We start from the raw sequence: 22469 nt of genomic DNA on the forward strand, positions 1-22469 counted from the left end.
GTTAAAATTGTCAACAAAATTTTTCGCCCGATTGAAAAAGAGCCGATTGTGCGAGAGTTCTACTGTATTACTTTTCCTGCTAAATCTATTTTATACTCTTAACTCTCTCAAGTGCCTCAAGTATAAAAAATACAAAAAAAATATAATTATGTAGATATTTATTAGATATCTTTTACTCAGTATTGTTGTTAGCTAGTACGTGCACTTGCATACTTTTGGTTGAATTGTAAATTTGCCCAGAAGAAAAAGACTGCACTCGAGGATGTAGTTCAGACTTGTTCTTGTTGGCCTGCATATACTTAGAAAGTCGTATATTGGGTAAGGGAAGGAATCCCACGATAAGTGGAAGGATTTCAAGTAGAACGGTCTGCGATTCACAGTCTTGCATTGATATCACACCTTTAATAAATTAAATCATAGAATAAATCATAATTGAATATTTGGATGAAAATATTCCATCTACCTGAACTTCTTCCGCAGACTGCCCACATATTTTGATCTACATATACCTCATACATTAAGTCCGTGAACGGATTTTCCTGAAGCTTTGTAATCTTTAAGTTTAGCATGCAAACAGAGTTCACACGGCAAAGTTCTAGAGGTTCAACCTGCAAGAAATATGTTCGATTTAATGAAATATGAGGTAATCACTAATATTAAAAGGATTAAAATTTACTTTAGCTTGAATTTTGAAGAGTGTAGCATAATCTGTGACATCAAATGTACATGAGTAATTTCTTTTTTCTTCTTTTGTCTCTTCCTTTGCATATTGCACAGTAAATCCAACTTGAATGACTGGCATTTCCTGATCTTTTCGCAATGGCTCCAACTGGATTTCCCATAAGTACGACACATTGTTCTTACAAATTTTCTGCTTGAATAAATTTATATTATTAGTTTATTATTAAACAAAATCACAAGAATAAAAGTGTAGAAAGTGATTCTAGGAATTTTAATTTCGATTACTTTTTACATGCGTACCAGTTTATATCCGATACAATCTGGTTAATTACATTTCCAATTGAAAACGTTAATAAATCGATCGCTAAATCGTTTAATCGATCAGTCCAGACATTTAAAAAAATTCGAATGTACAATAAAATGTTACATAAGAAGCATAAGAAATTACCACATTTTAGAGGTTCGACTTGTGATCTTAAAAAAAGCTTGAAGGTGAGCAAATATACCCACGACTAGCTTAAAATTTATTCTCAAATCTAATCGATTTGCCATTACGATACAGATGGAAAAGCAGATAATTTTGGTCAGTAAATTATCTATTCATTGGCGGATGCAGGGGGTATCAAAGATGATGCAATGCTGACGGGCCCCTACCCCGTTATATGTTTTTTTTAGCTCATAAAACTTAATTTCAGTCATCTGGCCCCTTTAATATTGCAGGGATTGCAAGTTTTAAAGTTTGAATTTACTATTCGATTCTAACAAGGGCCTAGCGTGTATGGGACAGGGAAGGGCCGTTGCAGCTCCAACACGATATTGAAAAAAATAAAAGAAGTATAAATCAAAAATAATTAAAAAACATTGAGATTTATCCCACCTTATCCCTTTAAGGACGAGACCGACGAGACGCTTTTCACTGACCGAAAATTAATAATAAAAATGAAACCGATAAACAAAATCAGTGAAACATCTGACAACCTTGGAAATATAAATAGGGACAAAAATGGCCCAAAAATGTAAGTGATTTTTCTGATAATACCAATGAACGATAATTTTCACTCTAATGAAAAATATTATGTATGTACTGTAATGATTTGTGCGAAGCATAAATCGTCGAAAAGTAGCGCGCTTTCCCCTATTGTTCTTTGTAATGCCAAGAGATTTCTGCTTAAAAAATTCGAAATACAAAAAAAAGTAAAAAAAATCATTAATGCGGTAATTTGAAAACTCGTTACTTTTGAGCTAAAATATTTAATATAGCAAATAGCTGGAGATTTGCATGAAATATCTTACATTTTTGCGACCTTCTAGTGGAAAAACTTTGGAAAAAAAATAATAATTTTAGATATTCAGGAAAAATCACTTTCTCATGTAACACCGATGCTTCAATTCTTTAAAGGCTTAAAGGGTTCAAAGTTCAAACGGTTTAGGTCATTTTCACCCAAGGTGCTTTTTTTGTTTTGAAATGTCTTTTCTTGAACCTTAAGAGCTTTTCAAAAAGTCGCAAATTAATTTAATTTGGACTAAAGGTCGATAAGATAGTATAATTTTTAAATTATGGGTTCTTACGAAAATTTTGGGGTCATTAAGAGGTATTTTTCATTATAATTTTGATAAAATTCTCGGCATTTGCTTCAAAGAAAAGACTACTTTGTGGTTTTAGCACGTTTTCAGCTTTCGAAATTTTTAATTTCAAACATAAAAAGTTACATTTCTATTCTTTATCGGAATTTTCGCCCAAGAAAAGTCCATTTTGGAAATGCTTTAGACGTTCTGAAGATTTGTTTTTTGGAAGTGTTCTCGTCTTTGCAAATAATTTGAGATCATAAAAAACGATATATGTGTTTTATGGTGAATTTTAAATAGAAAGCTTGTTGAGAGTTTTAAAAAGGAAACCTAGAGCTGCTGTTGATCGCAATTCTCTAAAACAACAAAACATTTGCTTTTAAAAACTATTTGAAGATTTCTATGAGCCATTTGAACCACTTGAAATCGACAAAATAGCATTTAGAGAAGTCTGAAAGCATTTTTGGTCTGAGAATATCATATTATCGTAATATTTATTCCCAAAAGCTATAAATGGTATAGAAAAAAGGGTTTCCTCGAAAAAGAGTTCCTAAATGAATTCCGTTTTTCCTAAAGGTGGTAATATGGATTTTATAGATTTTTAAATAAGCTTAAATTAATGAAAATTTGACTTATTTTTGAAAATAAAAAAAAAATAAAATTTTTGCTTGAATATAACTGATCAAATTTCATTTTTACTAAAACAGCAATATATTGTTCAATGGTCCTTCTGATTTCTATCAAAAAAAAAGTTTACACTAAAAACTTACATTTTCATTCTGTGATTTAGGATTGACATCCACAATTTCAACACCTGGTGATGAACACTTCATTTGAGCTGAAGACAGGATAAGGTTGCCATCGTAGACACCTTTAATTACTACTTGAAGAAATTTCCTGGTACCAGTGGAGTGAAGACGACAGGATGCAATAACAGCCGGAACAAAATAAAGTGAAATTGGAATATCATTGCGAGACCATGGGCATTGAAGTGTAACCTTATGTTCCAGTGGTTTATCATCCCTACGACCAGGTAAATCACATATACTCTCAAGTTGAATGGTCCTTTCTTCAAATTGTCGCATATTTTTCAGAATAATAATCAACTCCTTTTGGAAGTCTTTTCTCTCCGATTCAACCACTCTCATTCTGAGTGATCTTGAACACTTCATTGTAATAGAAGCTTCGGCTGGAAAAATAAAACTTCCAGCTGAAATTATCAACTTAATGGGCTGCTCAATTCCAGCAATAAGATTTGTAAAGTGCAAAACAGCTGAAGCAGGTTTTGTGGATACTTCAAAGGGATTGAGTTTCAGTGGCAGCCTCTCTGACAGGAAGTCTAGTTGATTGACTTGAATAGATAACTGTTCAAACATCCATAATCCAATTCGTGTCGCTTTAGTTCTAAGTTCAATTACATTGAGGCCTGGCTGGAGTATAATATTTTCCACAGATACGTTATTAGTGAAGTCCTTCCTGGCAGTTGCTGAGATTTTTCTCCTTGTACTACTGGATCTCCTCAGGGGTTGCTTTCCTTTCATTTCACATAGCACTGAGGCAATTTCCAGAGTACCGTCTTGTTTGTAGTCCAAATGCAATTTCATTGGAAGCTTAACCCCAAGTCCAAGTGATGGAGTGGTCGTTATTTGTGGCCCTGCAACTTTGCCTTCCAAGTCGAATGACAGTGAGATTTTGTTGCAGAGTATCTCCCTGGGGAAATGACAATGTAGCTTCAGTTGTACCATAATAAAATTGTCTTGTATGATTGGAGATTCATTGATGAGTTTCAGGTCCGCTATTTTAAAATGATCATCAAGTAGAGCTACACAAGCATTGGTCTGGTTTGCATCAGTCGCATCTCTAGATTTCAGAGACTTGAGAAATTCATCATAGTAGAAAGTTCTCACAAGAGTTTCCAAATCCAAGCAACAGGAGATGGATGCACAGACTTTTGTATAACTCGTGATATCATCCATCTTTCTATAGCAACTGGCTAATTCAAGAAGAGTCTGGCTCACCAGATAATTCCAGTTTTCGGATTTGAGTTCTCGCAGCAAGTCAGTGAAGAAGATCACGGCTTTATTGGGTTCATTAAGTGTGCAGTAGAAATTACCCAAATCCAGTCCTACTAACCGAGCTGACCGTAAACGTGAAATATGCTTGTACGTGGAAATCGCCAATTCACTGAGTTCTAGGTACAACTTCTGGAAGGTTTCATTGGATCCCAGAGCTTCTTTAAGTTTATCAGTAGGCGGTTTCTTAGGGGGCCTATTCGGAGAGTGAGTCCTTCTATCCTTGGAACTATTAGGAGATGATCCCACAACAGTTGATGATGCCTCTTCTTCAACTATCGCATCCCCAATTCCTGCAGAAAGGAGAACTACGGTGTGTAATTGTTCAGAAGATGGAATACATCCCGGCAAAAGACCACATAATTTGCCCAATTCGTATAGTTTATCCTTGGCTAAATCCCATATTGGAGCACAATATTGGAAGCATTTTGTCATGTCACTTGTGTCATTGGCTTCATCATATATCTTGAGTACTTCCAAAGCACAAACAAATTCCCAGCACGCCATTGATCCCTCTAGTGTATCCAATTTTAGTGCATCAATTTCGCGGATGGTTCCAAAAAGAAATGGAAGCAATCTTCCAGCAATTTCCCATGGTTTTCCGGCGGCTTGTAGAAGAACACACTGACGCTCAAAGAGATATCCTCTAAAATCCAGGAGAGTAGCTGTATTGTTCTCAATCTTTTCACGAACTGCCACCATTTTCTTGCGATTAATTGAGATGCCTTGAAATGCATGTATTGGCTTCTCAAATGATTTCAGCCATTTCTGCTTTACTCCAAACATCGAATTGAGAACAAATTGTGAAAACAAAGCATCCAATTCATCATACTGTATGAGAGCTTCAGAGTATAAACCAAGCATTTCCAGGACAAATGCAAGTTCTTCTTGTAACAAGAAGTATTTAATGAAACTCCATCCTTCATGGTTGCGCTTCTCTCGGTTTACCCTAATTAATTCCTCATACTTGATGATGTTCCGATTGTAACCAGTAAGCATGAAATGTCGGATTCGTTGGAGAAGACACCGAAAAGATTCTGTTGCTTTCATCTCATACTTGATAGGATTGAGTACAGATATACACCTATCCCCTGTCTTAGAGCCAAATTCAATTCTCACTTTGTCCAGAACAGTGGTGCGTGGAAGAATGTTTTTTGTTTTCTTAATATCCATTGTTTCCACTATAAGGATCATCCAGTCAGTAATTCCGTAACCCTGAAGGGTTTTAAGCCACAAATCAATTTCTTCTTTAACAGTAGATTTGTAGATTTCGATATCATTGCACTCTGTTACAAATATATGTAGTACAGGATGATCAAGAATTGTCCAATCTCCCTTCTTATATCTATCCAAAGAATCTGTTTCAAACTGCCGGAAAGATGCCTCCAATCGAACGTTTTTTATGGGACGTCCGTAAGAACGCCTCCATTCGCTAGTATCATTAGGAACTGCTGCAGCAATATTATTTTCTAGGGAGCGAAAAAGTGGCACATCACCAGCATCTACGGAGATTTATCATACAATTTAAAAACCAATAAGAAATCCATGTAAACTAGGGCAATAACTTACACGTAATTATTGGTTTCTGCGAATGTATTTTTCCTACGTACGGCAATCTTGATCGACTTAGTGTATCAATCCGATCAGAAATATCTAATTTTCCACTATCACTCATCTTTCTTCAGAAGAATATGCAATTGAAAAGAAAATTCATACACTTTTTTGATTACATACGTAGTCTTACACACAAAACCACCACCATCATACGCCACGACTGGAAGGCCTTTTAGAAAATCGGTCAATTTCGTTGCGAATCGGGCTGGAAATGTCAAATAAAGATTGAAATAAATATTGTTTTTCATACAAATAATAAGTGTATCTCCGCGATATGGAGGAAAATAGTAGAAAATGTTATATTTGCACTTCTGAGACAATATACTATTGGCAGAATATCTTCACACTGCTAACCAAACACTCAGATACGCCAATTTATAAGATCCTGGAGAGAATCACAGGAGTGGAATTCATAGAGGTAGAGGAGTCTAGCAATGCAGTTATTTGTCATTCCTGTTTCCTCAAAATCGACGAATACGACATGGCATTAAAAACAGTGCAGAAGATTGAAAATGAATTTATGTTCTTCCTTAATCGACCAAATACTGACAAGGATACAGAGATTATTGTTGAAATGATTAAAGAAGAACATGACATTGCTCATGTGTGCCTTCAGGAGAATATATTCCTTGACAAATCTATGGTAAAAGCAGAAGAAAGACCTACGCAACATCTAAGAAACAGGAATGAAAGGATAGAACCTAAAAGACTAGGAAATTCTCGGAAATTGCTAAAAACTGTGGAGGTTGTAGAAGATACCACTCAGAATGTAAAGAAAAATAATGAAGATATTAGTAGAGTCAAGGAGCACAAGCCACAATTTGTGGAAAATTATACACTGATTGATGGAGTTCTAGAGGAATGTTCTGAACCCGTCTATACAATCTCCAAAACCAATCATGAGCACTTAATTAGACCAAGAACCAGGGGAGAGGAATTACTGAGCAATGCAATGCAGGTTACCAGAGATTCTAACTTAAAAATATTACCACAGAAGGCAAGGAAACTCTTCAATAAAAAGCCACCACATCCAATCAAGTGTTCAAAATGCTCAAAGGATTTTCTGTCCAGGTCAGAGTACAAACTGCATGTGAAGACTCATGAGGATGATTTGAAAGTAATTTGTTACATTTGTGGAGCTACCTATAAATCTAAATCCGCTTTAGCTATTCATATGGGAGTGCATAATGGAGTTACTCCATTTGAGTGTCCCATCTGCAAAAAATTTTTCACTCAAAAAGGAGCCCTCGTACGTCACATGCCAATTCACACTGGAGAAAAACCCTATCAGGTTACTATCAAAATTACATTTTAATTATAGTTTTTTTTTGACGTTTGCAGTAGGTGTCCTAGTGTCTAATAAATCTAATGACTTGTATAAATTTTGCTATTATATTCAAAGGACTACATTTCTAATTCTAATTTTATGATTAGTGATAAATTTAATAAATCTATTTCAGTGTGAAAAATGCGGCAAGCAATTTATCCACTATTCATCTTTCCATATGCATCAATTGTCTCATGACGATATCCGGACGAAAAAATGTCCTATTTGTGGGCTCAAATTGCGTTCTAATTCTCATCTAAATCGGCACATGAGAGTCCACAGTGGGGAAAAACCATATGCTTGTCCAACTTGTGGACAAAAATTTGCTCAAAGGTATAAGAGATTTTAAAATTCTAGGCATCTTATTAATTTTTTTTCATTTTATAGGTACAACATGACATCTCATTATAAAACACATATGGGGATACATCGGAAGTATTCAAAAACTTACACGTGTAAAGAGTGTTCGGCTGTTTTTCGGTACAAAAAGAAATTATGTGAGCATATGTTTGAGTCCCATAAAGCTCTGGAGAAAGACACTCATGTATCAGTAATTACAGAATCCTCAATGAAATTAGAGAATATTCTGTAATTCTATAGGCTCTACTAGTGTAGGTAGATAATTCCGCAATTGCTTGGCATCCAGTAATAAGGTACATATTTTAATAATTGTGATTCTTTGAACTTTAGATTATCTATCGTAGGGTGGAATAACCGGCTATCGCCATGTTTAGGAAAAAATTAAATTCATTTAATCATAACTTTTGAATCCTTGTTACAAGATAAGTCAAATTTGACATAAAGTTACTTAGATGTATTGGCTCTAAATACGTGAAAACAATAATCCTAGAACATAACGCTGGACTACTTAAAAAACTAATTTTTATTAATAATGCAAAAATAACCATTTCGTCGCCACTTTTTACCACTTTTCGCCAGTTTTGTAAAATTTGTAACCACTTCTCGCCACCCACTTGAAAAGAACCACACTCGGTTATTTTAGGCAATGCTATGAAAAGAATACATTCACCATTTCTCTTTTCTTGTGATCACTTTATTATTACTCTCTTTAAATGATTTTTCTTCACTTTTATTTGAGAAATCAAATTATGGGGCTTTTGCAGAAAGTAAACAATGCAGATTTGACAACTGAGAATGTACGAAGTGAAGTTAGCGTCGCCTATTGAAAAGATATGGCGACAGGTGGTAAAATCAATTCCAGAATATTACCACTTCTCGCCATGCCTCATTTTTATACAAAAATAATATAAAATGAAATATTAATTGACTAAATACAAATTTTATGTATTCCACAAGTGCAATTAAATATTCAATAGACAAATTATTTACCCAAATAGGTATTTTTGGCCTGATGAAAATTTGACGACACTTAGTACATTTGGTAAGAGATGTTGGATTCGATGCACTTGCTTAAAATATTGCTCTAAAAAGTGATCAAAATCGTGAATCTAAAACGAATAATTATTATTTTTCGATTCTATGCGTAGAAGCAGAAACAATACAAAAAAAAATGCGACTCATTTATTTCATAAATTGCGAAAAATAGCGATTTCAATGTAAGTGGCGAGAAGTGGGGCACTGGCGAGAACTGGTGATTCCACCCTACTGGCGACTAGATGAAATAAATGGAATTAAAATGTTGGATTTTATGGCATGGCATACCTTCCAAACAATATTCACATTAGTTGTGTATGTCATATATTTTGTTGGGAGGTCGTATAATTAACTTCGAAAGTAAAGTTCAGTCAAAAATAATTTTTAGCTTAAAGAAAAATTTTTGAATTTTCAATATTTACTAACAGCGAATAAATATTTTTTTTTGATAAAAATTTAATATCAGCTGTTGTCATAAAAAGCCCTATCGTATAAAAAGTAATTGAAAAGATTTTTAATTGAAAGTTTAATAGAAGATTTGGGTTTCGTGTGATGAAGGTAGTTTGCTTGAAGAGACAGTATCCTTTCTTTTTATAAATAATGATCATTGTAATTTAATTTTTACTTCAAATTTTTAAATTCCTAAATTAGTCTTCACGTTGGAGTAACTCAAAATCAATGAATAAACGAAACTTATATTTCAAATTCTAACTCCTAAAACATATATGAAGAAATACAGTAATTTAGTAGAAAAGTCCACAATATTTTTTTTTAACTCATTCAGTATCAACAGAATTCAGTAGTAATTTGTTTTATTCATTTTTCTAAAAGTAAAAATGCGAACTAATATAAAATTAAATTTGTCCAAAAAAGCAAAATTTAATTTATTCCGAACACCTAGTCGTCTTTAAAAGGTTGATTAAATACTAAAAAAAGTGATAAATAATCCTTTTATAATAAAAAAATATTGATATCTATTTATTGTTAGAAAATTGGTTCACCATAAAAATGAATAAAAATCCAGCAATAAGAAAAAAATAATTTAGATTTAAAAGTTCGTCTAAGAATATTGAGTATTTTTTCAAGTTTCATTTGATTACTTTTTTAACTAAAATTTCTCATTTGAAAAATCCTTTTCAATATAAAGTTGATTTATTTAGAGTATAACTAAAGAAATGTAAGACCTAGAATTTAAGTATAATAAAGAATTAAAAAAGATGGATGATGTCTTCCCATTTCACAAATATGAAACATAATGGCCTTACGCGTGATTTTTCTCTACCCTGTGAACTCTTTGATGATGATTTAGTAATCACATATGGGAGTGAGCATGATAGAATTAAGCTTTACTTACTCTTTATAGGGTAAAGTGTATAATTTGGAATTAGTGATATAAGTTGGACAATTCGCCGGTACAAGTTGGACATGGCTTTTTTCTTGATAAATACAGTACAAAATTTGTTTCTAAGCACAAGAAACCAAATTATAAAACTAAAGCATTAAAAATATACAAATAAAAATGAAGTAGTAAATTTATCAAGACGAAAAGCCCTGTCCAAATTGTACAATTGTCCAACTTGTACCACTGTCCAACTTGTACCACTTTACCCTACCTATCAAAAAAAACCATAAAAAACATACAAGGCAAAAGTAGTTGTAGGTGTTCCACTTTTATTATAGTAGACTCTCTCTCAATTGGACAATTGGGGCAAAATGTCATCCGGTTTATCGACAGATTTGGGTGTCAAAGCCTTTGTAAATTCCACGAAAAGCGCTCAATTGTAAAGAATCACGATGAGATAGGAAGAATTATAGCGAAATTGAGCAAATTAGCTTCATAATGAAACGTTAAAATTGTCAACAAAATTTTTCGCCCGATTGAAAAAGAGCCTATTGAGCGAGAGTCTACTGTACAAGGAAGCTCATTTCATAATGAGTTTGTCATGAGTTTTGGTAAAAAAAATCGTATAAACTTTTTTAAACGATTCTTTAATTCTTTTGATGTTAAACATCTACAATTTTAGTTTAATTTGAACTTTTTTCAAAAAGTATGCAAATTGTACTTTAAAATTTTCATATAAATTCGTAAAGAGCTTGGAGCTAGTCTAAAGCTTCAAAATATTTTCCATTACCTTTTCATCGAAGCGAATCAAGTTCCACTTTTCCGTCTCAGTAAGATCCACTCCACCAAAATTTCTATAGAAATCTCTCGCTGGAGTGTTCCATTCCAAAACATGAAGGTCCAATCGTGCACAATTTGTGGATCTTGCAAATTGAACGACTTCTTGAAAGAGTTTTTTACCAACTTTTTGCTTCCTAAATTGAGGGCGCACGTAAAGATCCTCCAGAAATAGTGATTTACCTTCCCATGTTGAGAAGCTAAAGAAACAAATTGCATATCCAATTGGTTTTCTGAGCATATGAAAGAAAAAATTGAACTGCGTCAATATAAAATGTAGGAAGTGTAATCATTATGGAATATTATCAGCATATAAAGGTCCAATACCGGGTCATAGGATGATCTCTAGATGACGTGGTAACCTCTTCGGCTATGAAACTGTGGAAAATTGCGGGATGTTGTGGGGAATCAAATCCTCCTTCGCGAATCAAATCATTTAGCGTTAATTGAGGTCCATTGGACATTTTCTCAAAATCAGCTAATTCCTATAATTTTTACACCATGTGTAAGTGTAACACTCGAGTTTAACTAAACTCCGGAGACATTTTCTTACCTGTATCATATCAATTATATTAGAAAGATCATTAATTTCAGTTTTTCTCACAACAACGGAAGCCATAATTGTACGTGTAAAAATTCTTAATAAGGAAACAAAATTTAGAAAATTTCTACTCACTGGTGCTGCACGTTTAACTTAAGATGTGAAAATAACTTCCATGACGTGGTCAGGCAAATTTTCATCGTCTAGAGAGAGACACCACATAGAAAGATAAGAATTTATCTAATCTTTCATTGGTGGGAAAAAGTCTTTATCAGTTTCTAGTGTGTTATTTTTCACCAAGTCATTCCATGTCATTGAAAATGTTCAATGATCTCTATGCAGTTCTGAAATGATCCACTATGTATGGAGTAAAACCAGTGAATCCGTAATGTTGTGGGCTGCATCCGACTGATAAGCATCCGTTGTAGTGGATGAAAAACTGCCTCCTATTATTCATAAGAATATAAATATTTGCGTGTTTATATATATATATATATATATATATATATAACTACTGCTATCTAAAACCTTCTGATTATTCAGCCTTACGCCAAATAAAAAAATATGTAGTAGAAAAGGCTTATCGGACCTAATAGAAGCTTTCTTATTTTCTTGGAAGAAGGAGGAGAACGCACAGTAATACAATCATGAGATCGAAGTAAAAATATAACTATTTAACAAACCTATAAACACACTTGCATCCTTATCTGTAATTTTTTTTCAATATTCAGTGACTTTTTGTTAACACATCCAATATTTATTTAAGATTGAAAGATGTTTTAGTGATACATAAATGAATGTTATCAACTCTGGTTAAAGGTCGAAAGGTTGCACTTTAGAAACATTTTTAGTTTATTTTTCAAGCAACACATTTTACAAAAATTTATATAAAGCATGCATGTTGTTCAAAATAAACGGAAAATTTTCCACTTCTCATTATTATAGATTAAGTTTGACTTGGATAATTGGAAATATTTGGAGAAAAAAATGAATTGCTCAAACAAAAAGTTTGAAATTGTAAAATGAGGTATCATGGTTAAATTAATTGTTGGCCAAATAACTTCTCAATTTTTGGGCATTTATACTTAAAATTTATTAATAAATAGACCTATAGGGGAAAGTACTCACCCTTCGAATGTTCATGCCTTCGAATAATGTGAATTTCTTTTACTTTTCTTAAGAGATTTCCACATGATCGTCATTTAATTATCAATAATTGATAATAAGCTAGTTTAATAGAAATGTTTGAGTCTCTTAGGAAAACTTAAAGAAAATTTACAATAGGGGAGACTGGGCCAAACTTGTCAAAACGCATATTTAATTCTTTCACGAGCTCTGAGAAAGCTTAAACGTTTTATAATGAGCATATTTTTATAGGAAATTTACTGCTCTACAACATTGCAGAAGACTATTTTCCTCTATCTTGAAAGAAATGTGATTTTCGAATCATTTTCTAAAAGTCGATTTTTTGGAGATTTTCAAAATTGCTGGGGCAAATTTTGTCAGTCTTCGTATGATTTGTAACGTTTTACTCACGCAAACGCTAAAAATATCATATAGAGGTGACTGGGGCACATGTAACCATTTTCGATAGATGCGAATTTGAGGTGATTTTCCAAGGACACCGGGTTTTTTTTTTGGAAAATATTTCTTAGCTCATGTTTTACCCTTGGGTATAGACAATTCATCGAGGGTAATGCGGATGCTGGAAAACAATTGAGTTTTCCATAAAAATAAAATTTGTGTGTTTGTGCATTTTTCTCTTTTCACAAAATACCTGGGGTAGAAGTAAACACTTTCTGGGGAGGATGTAAACACCCTTTTTTCCACCCTTGAAATTAACTTTGCACCACTTTCGATTATTTTAATTACTTAAGAGATATATAAAAACTGTATATTCTTCAAAAAATCACGACACTTTTTACAAAGAATAATTAAAATAGCAAAAAAACTAAAAGCATGCATACCAAAGACATTTTTCAATGGATTTTCCCCATATTTTGACATCATGTGACTTTTTATTTAACACAGTGCCACCAATTTTTTTTTTCGTAATCTATGAGTTATAGATATTTCGCATGAAGGTCAATTTCCCGCTCTTTTACCTACTCATTTTGTGAAATTGAAATTGCCTGTTTACATCTACCCCAAATGCTGTTTTCTGACCAATTATTAATTCTTTTGAAATAATGAGAATCTCAATTTCTCTAGCAAATGCATTAATATAATCCTAAAAGATGTAGGACAGAACTGGTATTGCTACATTTCGATTATTTTATACAGTTTTTAATTTCCAGGTGGAAATCCAAATTACCAAAATAATTGAAATATCAACATTTTCGGGAAAAATGATTTTTATTTTTAAAGTATTAGGATTTTATTGACTAATTCATCTGTGTGCATACATCCCCATGGTATCTATGAATGCTTATGGGTTTTATCCTCTGGAGTCTTAAAATTAATGAAAAAAATCACAGTGTTTACAACAACCCCAGTTTACTACTGCCCCAGTTCCCCCTACACACATTTTTATAGGAAATTTATTCCTTTACAAGTTTGTCGAAGATAAATTTTTTCTATCTTAACGAGAAATGTGCTTAAATTGAGCTAATAAGTATTGATATTTTCTGTAAGCCAAATATTCCAAAAGTAGGGCTCAAAATTTCATTATTTTTTATTTTACATAGTCCTTCCTCAAATCCCTTGAAACTTTGTAAGTTTAAGAAGATTCATGAAGGCTATCTATAATAAAAATTTTAAGCCTCAGTCTCTTTTATTTAGAAAATAGTGAATATTGAAATTTTTGTTTTGACAAATTTTGCCCCAGTCTCCCCTACTTTCCCTTACCCTATACCAACAAAAGGGACAGATAATCCTAACCGGCTTATGTGGGTGAGATTCTTAACGTGAGCTAACTCGGAGTGCATGCAAATTCGATTTGGAGCTGAAGTTGGGAGACGCCATTCAGTTATCTTGAATCAAATTCGTGAAATTATACAAATTTTGTATTTAAACCAAAATATCAAGGATTTGGATGAACTGACAGAAAAGTGTTATATGGGTGAAATGTAGACCAGAATGTTCTCTATAATTTTGCCGTAGAACTTGAACTCATCGATTACTCAGAAGCCAAGATAAGCGAGGTTTTTTGTTTCTTAACTCGTTTTTTCATCCAGAGTGCCCCAAGTAGTCATTTGTTGAACTTCAACTATATCAAAGAATTATTGTATTTTGTGGGACTTTCCATTTAAAACCCTATTTTAAGTGTCTTGGTGGAGTAGAGGCAGTCAAATTGGCATCTGAGGGATTTCAAAGCGTTATTATTGGAAAAATCAATTTTTTCACACTTAAACGGCAAAATCGGAGTGATAGCGTAATCTGAGTGGAAAATGATGTATGGACGAAATGTAGAGACAAATATACTCTACAATTATGTTGAAGTAATCATCAAAATCGGTTCAGCGACAGTCGAGATAATTGAGGTTATGTGATATTGAAATTGGTTTTTCGACTGTGGCGCCCCTAGTGTTGGTCCCACGAAGTTCAAATATTCTAGAAAGTTGTAGCATTTGGTGAGATCTTTCGTTTAAGCCCTCATTCATCAAAATCGGTCACATAGAACCGGAGATATGATTTTTTGAATTTCGTGAACTTTGACCCCTCATATCACCGGTTCTATTGAAACCACAGCGCGCTTACGCACCATTTTGGAAACGTCTTAGACTGGACTACAACATACTAAAATTTCATTAACTTGCACAATGCCGTTTTTGAGAAAAGTGACTTTGAATTTCGATGAATTTTGACGCTATCACAGCGCCACCTGTGGTGACTTTTTGAACTTCCATCTGAAAGTGCTCATCGAGACGAAACCAAAAAGGTAAAATTTAGGTCGCTATGTTAATTAGAACCGGAGATAGAGGCCGGTCAATGTTCGAACTTTGACCCCTTATAGCTCGGGTCAGGGGTTATGGATCGACTTAAGGTTTTTTTTTGTTTGATAGGTATAATCAACGGCTACAACATACTAAATTTTCAGCCCGATGCACAATGGAATTTTTGAGTTATTTAACTTTTAAGATTTAAAAATTTTCTTTTTAATAATAGCGCCCCTGGCGGTGGTTTTATGAACTTGTGATGTTAGAAGGAGAAGTGGCATTTCATGAGAGCTTTCCAAAAAGCCCTCATTTTTTTTAAATTCTGACAATTAGAACAAGAGTTATGGCCATTTTAAGAAATTTTTTTGGACCCTTATAGCTCGGGTCAGGGGGGTCGGGGGACCTTAAGTTTGGTATTGATGGAAAGCTCTAAGGCCCAGCTATAACATACTAAAATTTGAGCCCGCTCGATGCCATAGGGGCGGAGCTATTGAGAAAACAAAAAAAGGGTGGTCTTCAAAATGGCGGAAGGAGGGGTGGGGGGTGGGGGGTCTATGCACCAAGTTGCAATTTTCACCCGATATATAACCTTTGCCGAAAACCGCAAGTCGATATCTTTTTTAGTTTAGGAGCTATTAAGCTCCAAAGAGCGGCCGGCCGGCCGGCCGGCCGGCCGGGAACGTAACTTAGACATATATATATTCGGAATCAGGAAGTGGCGAAACACATTTTGGCCAAATTTGAGGTCGATCGGACGACATGAAATTTTGTTACGATTATAGTAGGTGAGATTGTTAAGAATCTCACCTAATATTAAATGTAAATTGATGCATTAGAAGTTTTTCGAGTGATATTTCCAACATTTTCGTTAAAATCTCATGATTAATTCATAAGTGATATTTATTAATACTTAATTTAGATAAGATATATGCGTATATCAAGTTGTAAATAAATGCAGGATTTAATAAATAGCATGTAAATCAGTATATTGAATATCAAGATCAAGATCTATATTCGTTAATTCTTTCGGACAAAATGCCATTACCTTGTCTGTAATACAAAGTGTTGCTCTCATGAAGTATAGGGTAAACTTTTAAAAGTATTTTGAGAAAGTAATTGGAATGGCTTAAGGTTAATTTCAAAAGTGTTGCGTGATTGAAGTAAAATATTAAATGTAAATTGATGCATTAGAAGTTTCTCGAGTGATATTTCCAACATTTTCGTTAAAATCTCATGATTAATTCATAAGTGATATTTATTAATACTTAATTTAGATAAGATATATGCGTATATCAAGTTGTAAATAAATGCAGGATTTAATAAATAGCATGTAAATCAGTATATTGAATATCAAGATCAAGATCTATATTCGTTAATTCTTTCGGACAAAATGCCATTACCTTGTCTGTAATACAAAGTGTTGCTCTCATGAAGTATAGGGTAAACTTTTAAAAGTATTTTGAGAAAGTAATTGGAATGGCTTAAGGTTAATTTCAAAAGTGTTGCGTGATTGAAGTAAAATATTAAATGTAAATTGATGCATTAGAAGTTTTTCGAGTGATATTTTCAACATTTTCGTTAAAATCTCATGATTAATTCATAAGTGATATTTATTAATACTTAATTTAGATAAGATATATGCGTATATCAAGTTGTAAATAAATGCAGGATTTAATAAATAGCATGTAAATCAGTATATTGGATATCAAGATCAAGATCTATATTCGTTAATTCTTTCGGACAAAATGCCATTACCTTGTCTGTAATACAAAGTGTTGCTCTCATGAAGTATAGGGTAAACTTTTAAAAGTATTTTGAGAAAGTAATTGGAATGGCTTAAGGTTAATTTCAAAAGTATTGCGTGATTGAAGTAAAATATTAAATGTAAATTGATGCAATAGAAGTTTTTCAAGTGATATTTCCAACATTTTCGTTAAAATCTCATGATTAATTCATAAGTGATATTTATTAATACTTAATTTAGATAAGATATATGCGTATATCAAGTTGTAAATAAATGCAGGATTTAATAAATAGCATGTAAATCAGTATATTGGATGTCAAGATCAAGATCTATATTCGTTAATTCTTTCGGACAAAATGCCATTACCTTGTCTGTAATACAAAGTGTTGCTCTCATGAAGTATAGGGTAAACTTTTAAAAGTATTTTGAGAAAGTAATTGGAATGGCTTAAGGTTAATTTCAAAAGTGTTGCGTGATTGAAGTAAAATATTAAATGTAAATTGATGCATTAGAAGTTTTTCGAGTGATATTTTCAACATTTTCGTTAAAATCTCATGATTAATTCATAAGTGATATTTATTAATACTTAATTTAGATAAGATATATGCGTATATCAAGTTGTAAATAAATGCAGGATTTAATAAATAGCATGTAAATCAGTATATTGGATGTCAAGATCAAGATCTATATTCGTTAATTCTTTCGGACAAAATGCCATTACCTTGTCTGTAATACAAAGTGTTGCTCTCATGAAGTATAGGGTAAACTTTTAAAAGTATTTTGAGAAAGTAATTGGAATGGCTTAAGGTTAATTTCAAAAGTATTGCGTGATTGAAGTAAAATATTAAATGTAAATTGATGCATTAGAAGTTTTTCGAGTGATATTTCCAACATTTTCGTTAAAATCTCATGATTAATTCATAAGTGATATTTATTAATACTTAATTTAGATAAGATATATGCGTATATCAAGTTGTAAATAAATGCAGGATTTAATAAATAGCATGTAAATCAGTATATTGGATATCAAGATCAAGATCTATATTCGTTAATTCTTTCGGACAAAATGCCATTACCTTGTCTGTAATACAAAGTGTTGCTCTCATGAAGTATAGGGTAAACTTTTAAAAGTATTTTGAGAAAGTAATTGGAATGGCTTAAGGTTAATTTCAAAAGTATTGCGTGATTGAAGTAAAATATTAAATGTAAATTGATGCATTAGAAGTTTTTCGAGTGATATTTTTCAAGATTTTCGTTAAAATCTCATGATTAATTCATAAGTGATATTTATTAATACTTAATTTAGATAAGATATATGCGTATATCAAGTTGTAAATAAATGCAGGATTTAATAAATAGCATGTAAATCAGTATATTGAATATCAAGATCAAGATCTATATTCGTTAATTCTTTCGGACAAAATGCCATTACCTTGTCTGTAATACAAAGTGTTGCTCTCATGAAGTATATGGTAAACTTTTAAAAGTATTTTGAGAAAGTAATTGGAATGGCTTAAGGTTAATTTCAAAAGTGTTGCGTGATTGAAGTAAAATATTAAATGTAAATTGATGCATTAGAAGTTTTTCGAGTGATATTTTTCAAGATTTTCGTTAAAATCTCATGATTAATTCATAAGTGATATTTATTAATACTTAATTTAGATAAGATATATGCGTATATCAAGTTGTAAATAAATGCAGGATTTAATAAATAGCATGTAAATCAGTATATTGGATATCAAGATCAAGATCTATATTCGTTAATTCTTTCGGACAAAATGCCATTACCTTGTCTGTAATACAAAGTGTTGCTCTCATGAAGTATAGGGTAAACTTTTAAAAGTATTTTGAGAAAGTAATTGGAATGGCTTAAGGTTAATTTCAAAAGTGTTGCGTGATTGAAGTAAAATATTAAATGTAAATTGATGCATTAGAAGTTTTTCGAGTGATATTTTTCAAGATTTTCGTTAAAATCTCATGATTAATTCATAAGTGATATTTATTAATACTTAATTTAGATAAGATATATGCGTATATCAAGTTGTAAATAAATGCAGGATTTAATAAATAGCATGTAAATCAGTATATTGGATATCAAGATCAAGATCTATATTCGTTAATTCTTTCGGACAAAATGCCATTACCTTGTCTGTAATACAAAGTGTTGCTCTCATGAAGTATAGGGTAAACTTTTAAAAGTATTTTGAGAAAGTAATTGGAATGGCTTAAGGTTAATTTCAAAAGTGTTGCGTGATTGAAGTAAAATATTAAATGTAAATTGATGCATTAGAAGTTTTTCGAGTGATATTTTTCAAGATTTTCGTTAAAATCTCATGATTAATTCATAAGTGATATTTATTAATACTTAATTTAGATAAGATATATGCGTATATCAAGTTGTAAATAAATGCAGGATTTAATAAATAGCATGTAAATCAGTATATTGGATATCAAGATCAAGATCTATATTCGTTAATTCTTTCGGACAAAATGCCATTACCTTGTCTGTAATACAAAGTGTTGCTCTCATGAAGTATAGGGTAAACTTTTAAAAGTATTTTGAGAAAGTAATTGGAATGGCTTAAGGTTAATTTCAAAAGTGTTGCGTGATTGAAGTAAAATATTAAATGTAAATTGATGCATTAGAAGTTTTTCGAGTGATATTTTCAACATTTTCGTTAAAATCTCATGATTAATTCATAAGTGATATTTATTAATACTTAATTTAGATAAGATATATGCGTATATCAAGTTGTAAATAAATGCAGGATTTAATAAATAGCATGTAAATCAGTATATTGGATATCAAGATCAAGATCTATATTCGTTAATTCTTTCGGACAAAATGCCATTACCTTGTCTGTAATACAAAGTGTTGCTCTCATGAAGTATAGGGTAAACTTTTAAAAGTATTTTGAGAAAGTAATTGGAATGGCTTAAGGTTAATTTCAAAAGTATTGCGTGATTGAAGTAAAATATTAAATGTAAATTGATGCAATAGAAGTTTTTCAAGTGATATTTCCAACATTTTCGTTAAAATCTCATGATTAATTCATAAGTGATATTTATTAATACTTAATTTAGATAAGATATATGCGTATATCAAGTTGTAAATAAATGCAGGATTTAATAAATAGCATGTAAATCAGTATATTGGATGTCAAGATCAAGATCTATATTCGTTAATTCTTTCGGACAAAATGCCATTACCTTGTCTGTAATACAAAGTGTTGCTCTCATGAAGTATAGGGTAAACTTTTAAAAGTATTTTGAGAAAGTAATTGGAATGGCTTAAGGTTAATTTCAAAAGTGTTGCGTGATTGAAGTAAAATATTAAATGTAAATTGATGCATTAGAAGTTTTTCGAGTGATATTTTCAACATTTTCGTTAAAATCTCATGATTAATTCATAAGTGATATTTATTAATACTTAATTTAGATAAGATATATGCGTATATCAAGTTGTAAATAAATGCAGGATTTAATAAATAGCATGTAAATCAGTATATTGGATGTCAAGATCAAGATCTATATTCGTTAATTCTTTCGGACAAAATGCCATTACCTTGTCTGTAATACAAAGTGTTGCTCTCATGAAGTATAGGGTAAACTTTTAAAAGTATTTTGAGAAAGTAATTGGAATGGCTTAAGGTTAATTTCAAAAGTATTGCGTGATTGAAGTAAAATATTAAATGTAAATTGATGCATTAGAAGTTTTTCGAGTGATATTTCCAACATTTTCGTTAAAATCTCATGATTAATTCATAAGTGATATTTATTAATACTTAATTTAGATAAGATATATGCGTATATCAAGTTGTAAATAAATGCAGGATTTAATAAATAGCATGTAAATCAGTATATTGGATATCAAGATCAAGATCTATATTCGTTAATTCTTTCGGACAAAATGCCATTACCTTGTCTGTAATACAAAGTGTTGCTCTCATGAAGTATAGGGTAAACTTTTAAAAGTATTTTGAGAAAGTAATTGGAATGGCTTAAGGTTAATTTCAAAAGTATTGCGTGATTGAAGTAAAATATTAAATGTAAATTGATGCATTAGAAGTTTTTCGAGTGATATTTTTCAAGATTTTCGTTAAAATCTCATGATTAATTCATAAGTGATATTTATTAATACTTAATTTAGATAAGATATATGCGTATATCAAGTTGTAAATAAATGCAGGATTTAATAAATAGCATGTAAATCAGTATATTGAATATCAAGATCAAGATCTATATTCGTTAATTCTTTCGGACAAAATGCCATTACCTTGTCTGTAATACAAAGTGTTGCTCTCATGAAGTATATGGTAAACTTTTAAAAGTATTTTGAGAAAGTAATTGGAATGGCTTAAGGTTAATTTCAAAAGTGTTGCGTGATTGAAGTAAAATATTAAATGTAAATTGATGCATTAGAAGTTTTTCGAGTGATATTTTTCAAGATTTTCGTTAAAATCTCATGATTAATTCATAAGTGATATTTATTAATACTTAATTTAGATAAGATATATGCGTATATCAAGTTGTAAATAAATGCAGGATTTAATAAATAGCATGTAAATCAGTATATTGGATATCAAGATCAAGATCTATATTCGTTAATTCTTTCGGACAAAATGCCATTACCTTGTCTGTAATACAAAGTGTTGCTCTCATGAAGTATAGGGTAAACTTTTAAAAGTATTTTGAGAAAGTAATTGGAATGGCTTAAGGTTAATTTCAAAAGTGTTGCGTGATTGAAGTAAAATATTAAATGTAAATTGATGCATTAGAAGTTTTTCGAGTGATATTTTTCAAGATTTTCGTTAAAATCTCATGATTAATTCATAAGTGATATTTATTAATACTTAATTTAGATAAGATATATGCGTATATCAAGTTGTAAATAAATGCAGGATTTAATAAATAGCATGTAAATCAGTATATTGGATATCAAGATCAAGATCTATATTCGTTAATTCTTTCGGACAAAATGCCATTACCTTGTCTGTAATACAAAGTGTTGCTCTCATGAAGTATAGGGTAAACTTTTAAAAGTATTTTGAGAAAGTAATTGGAATGGCTTAAGGTTAATTTCAAAAGTGTTGCGTGATTGAAGTAAAATATTAAATGTAAATTGATGCATTAGAAGTTTTTCGAGTGATATTTTTCAAGATTTTCGTTAAAATCTCATGATTAATTCATAAGTGATATTTATTAATACTTAATTTAGATAAGATATATGCGTATATCAAGTTGTAAATAAATGCAGGATTTAATAAATAGCATGTAAATCAGTATATTGGATATCAAGATCAAGATCTATATTCGTTAATTCTTTCGGACAAAATGCCATTACCTTGTCTGTAATACAAAGTGTTGCTCTCATGAAGTATAGGGTAAACTTTTAAAAGTATTTTGAGAAAGTAATTGGAATGGCTTAAGGTTAATTTCAAAAGTATTGCGTGATTGAAGTAAAACTTAACG

General features: G+C 31.5%; 3 protein-coding genes across 5 annotated transcripts; 1 reads left to right on the plus strand and 2 right to left on the minus strand.

The window, feature by feature from the left end:
* Window positions 1-141: 141 nt before the first annotated feature.
* On the minus strand, window positions 142-6090 carry LOC129799429 (trafficking protein particle complex subunit 10). 2 transcript variants are annotated; one of them, XM_055843281.1, is made up of 5 exons: window positions 5889-6090; window positions 3018-5821; window positions 677-871; window positions 464-608; window positions 142-399 (listed from the first exon to the last, which is right to left on the minus strand). In XM_055843281.1, exons 1-5 carry the CDS (start codon window positions 5992-5994, stop codon window positions 173-175), a joined length of 3477 nt encoding a protein of 1158 aa, XP_055699256.1. In that variant the 5' UTR covers window positions 5995-6090; the 3' UTR covers window positions 142-172. The 2 variants fall into 2 exon arrangements, with proteins under 2 accessions (XP_055699256.1, XP_055699255.1); XM_055843280.1 differs by having other exon boundaries at window positions 677-874; window positions 5889-6079.
* LOC129799434 (thialysine N-epsilon-acetyltransferase) lies at window positions 6075-16389 on the minus strand. Of its 2 annotated transcripts, XM_055843287.1 has the most exons (4): window positions 11388-16389; window positions 11162-11319; window positions 10788-11067; window positions 6075-6138 (listed from the first exon to the last, which is right to left on the minus strand). In XM_055843287.1, the coding sequence occupies exons 1-4, from the start codon at window positions 11451-11453 to the stop codon at window positions 6118-6120; spliced, it is 525 nt and encodes a 174-aa protein (XP_055699262.1). In that variant the 5' UTR covers window positions 11454-16389; the 3' UTR covers window positions 6075-6117. The 2 variants fall into 2 exon arrangements, with proteins under 2 accessions (XP_055699262.1, XP_055699261.1); XM_055843286.1 differs by lacking the exon at window positions 6075-6138 and having other exon boundaries at window positions 10627-11067; window positions 11388-16387.
* LOC129799432 (zinc finger protein 239-like) lies at window positions 6134-9873 on the plus strand. The gene is made up of 3 exons (XM_055843283.1): window positions 6134-7224; window positions 7394-7593; window positions 7648-9873. The coding sequence occupies exons 1-3, from the start codon at window positions 6208-6210 to the stop codon at window positions 7850-7852; spliced, it is 1422 nt and encodes a 473-aa protein (XP_055699258.1). The 5' UTR covers window positions 6134-6207; the 3' UTR covers window positions 7853-9873.
* Window positions 16390-22469: the final 6080 nt, after the last annotated feature.

This window comes from Phlebotomus papatasi, chromosome 1, assembly GCF_024763615.1.
Source record: "Phlebotomus papatasi isolate M1 chromosome 1, Ppap_2.1, whole genome shotgun sequence".
In the NCBI taxonomy this organism is placed as follows: Eukaryota; Metazoa; Arthropoda; class Insecta; order Diptera; family Psychodidae; genus Phlebotomus; species Phlebotomus papatasi.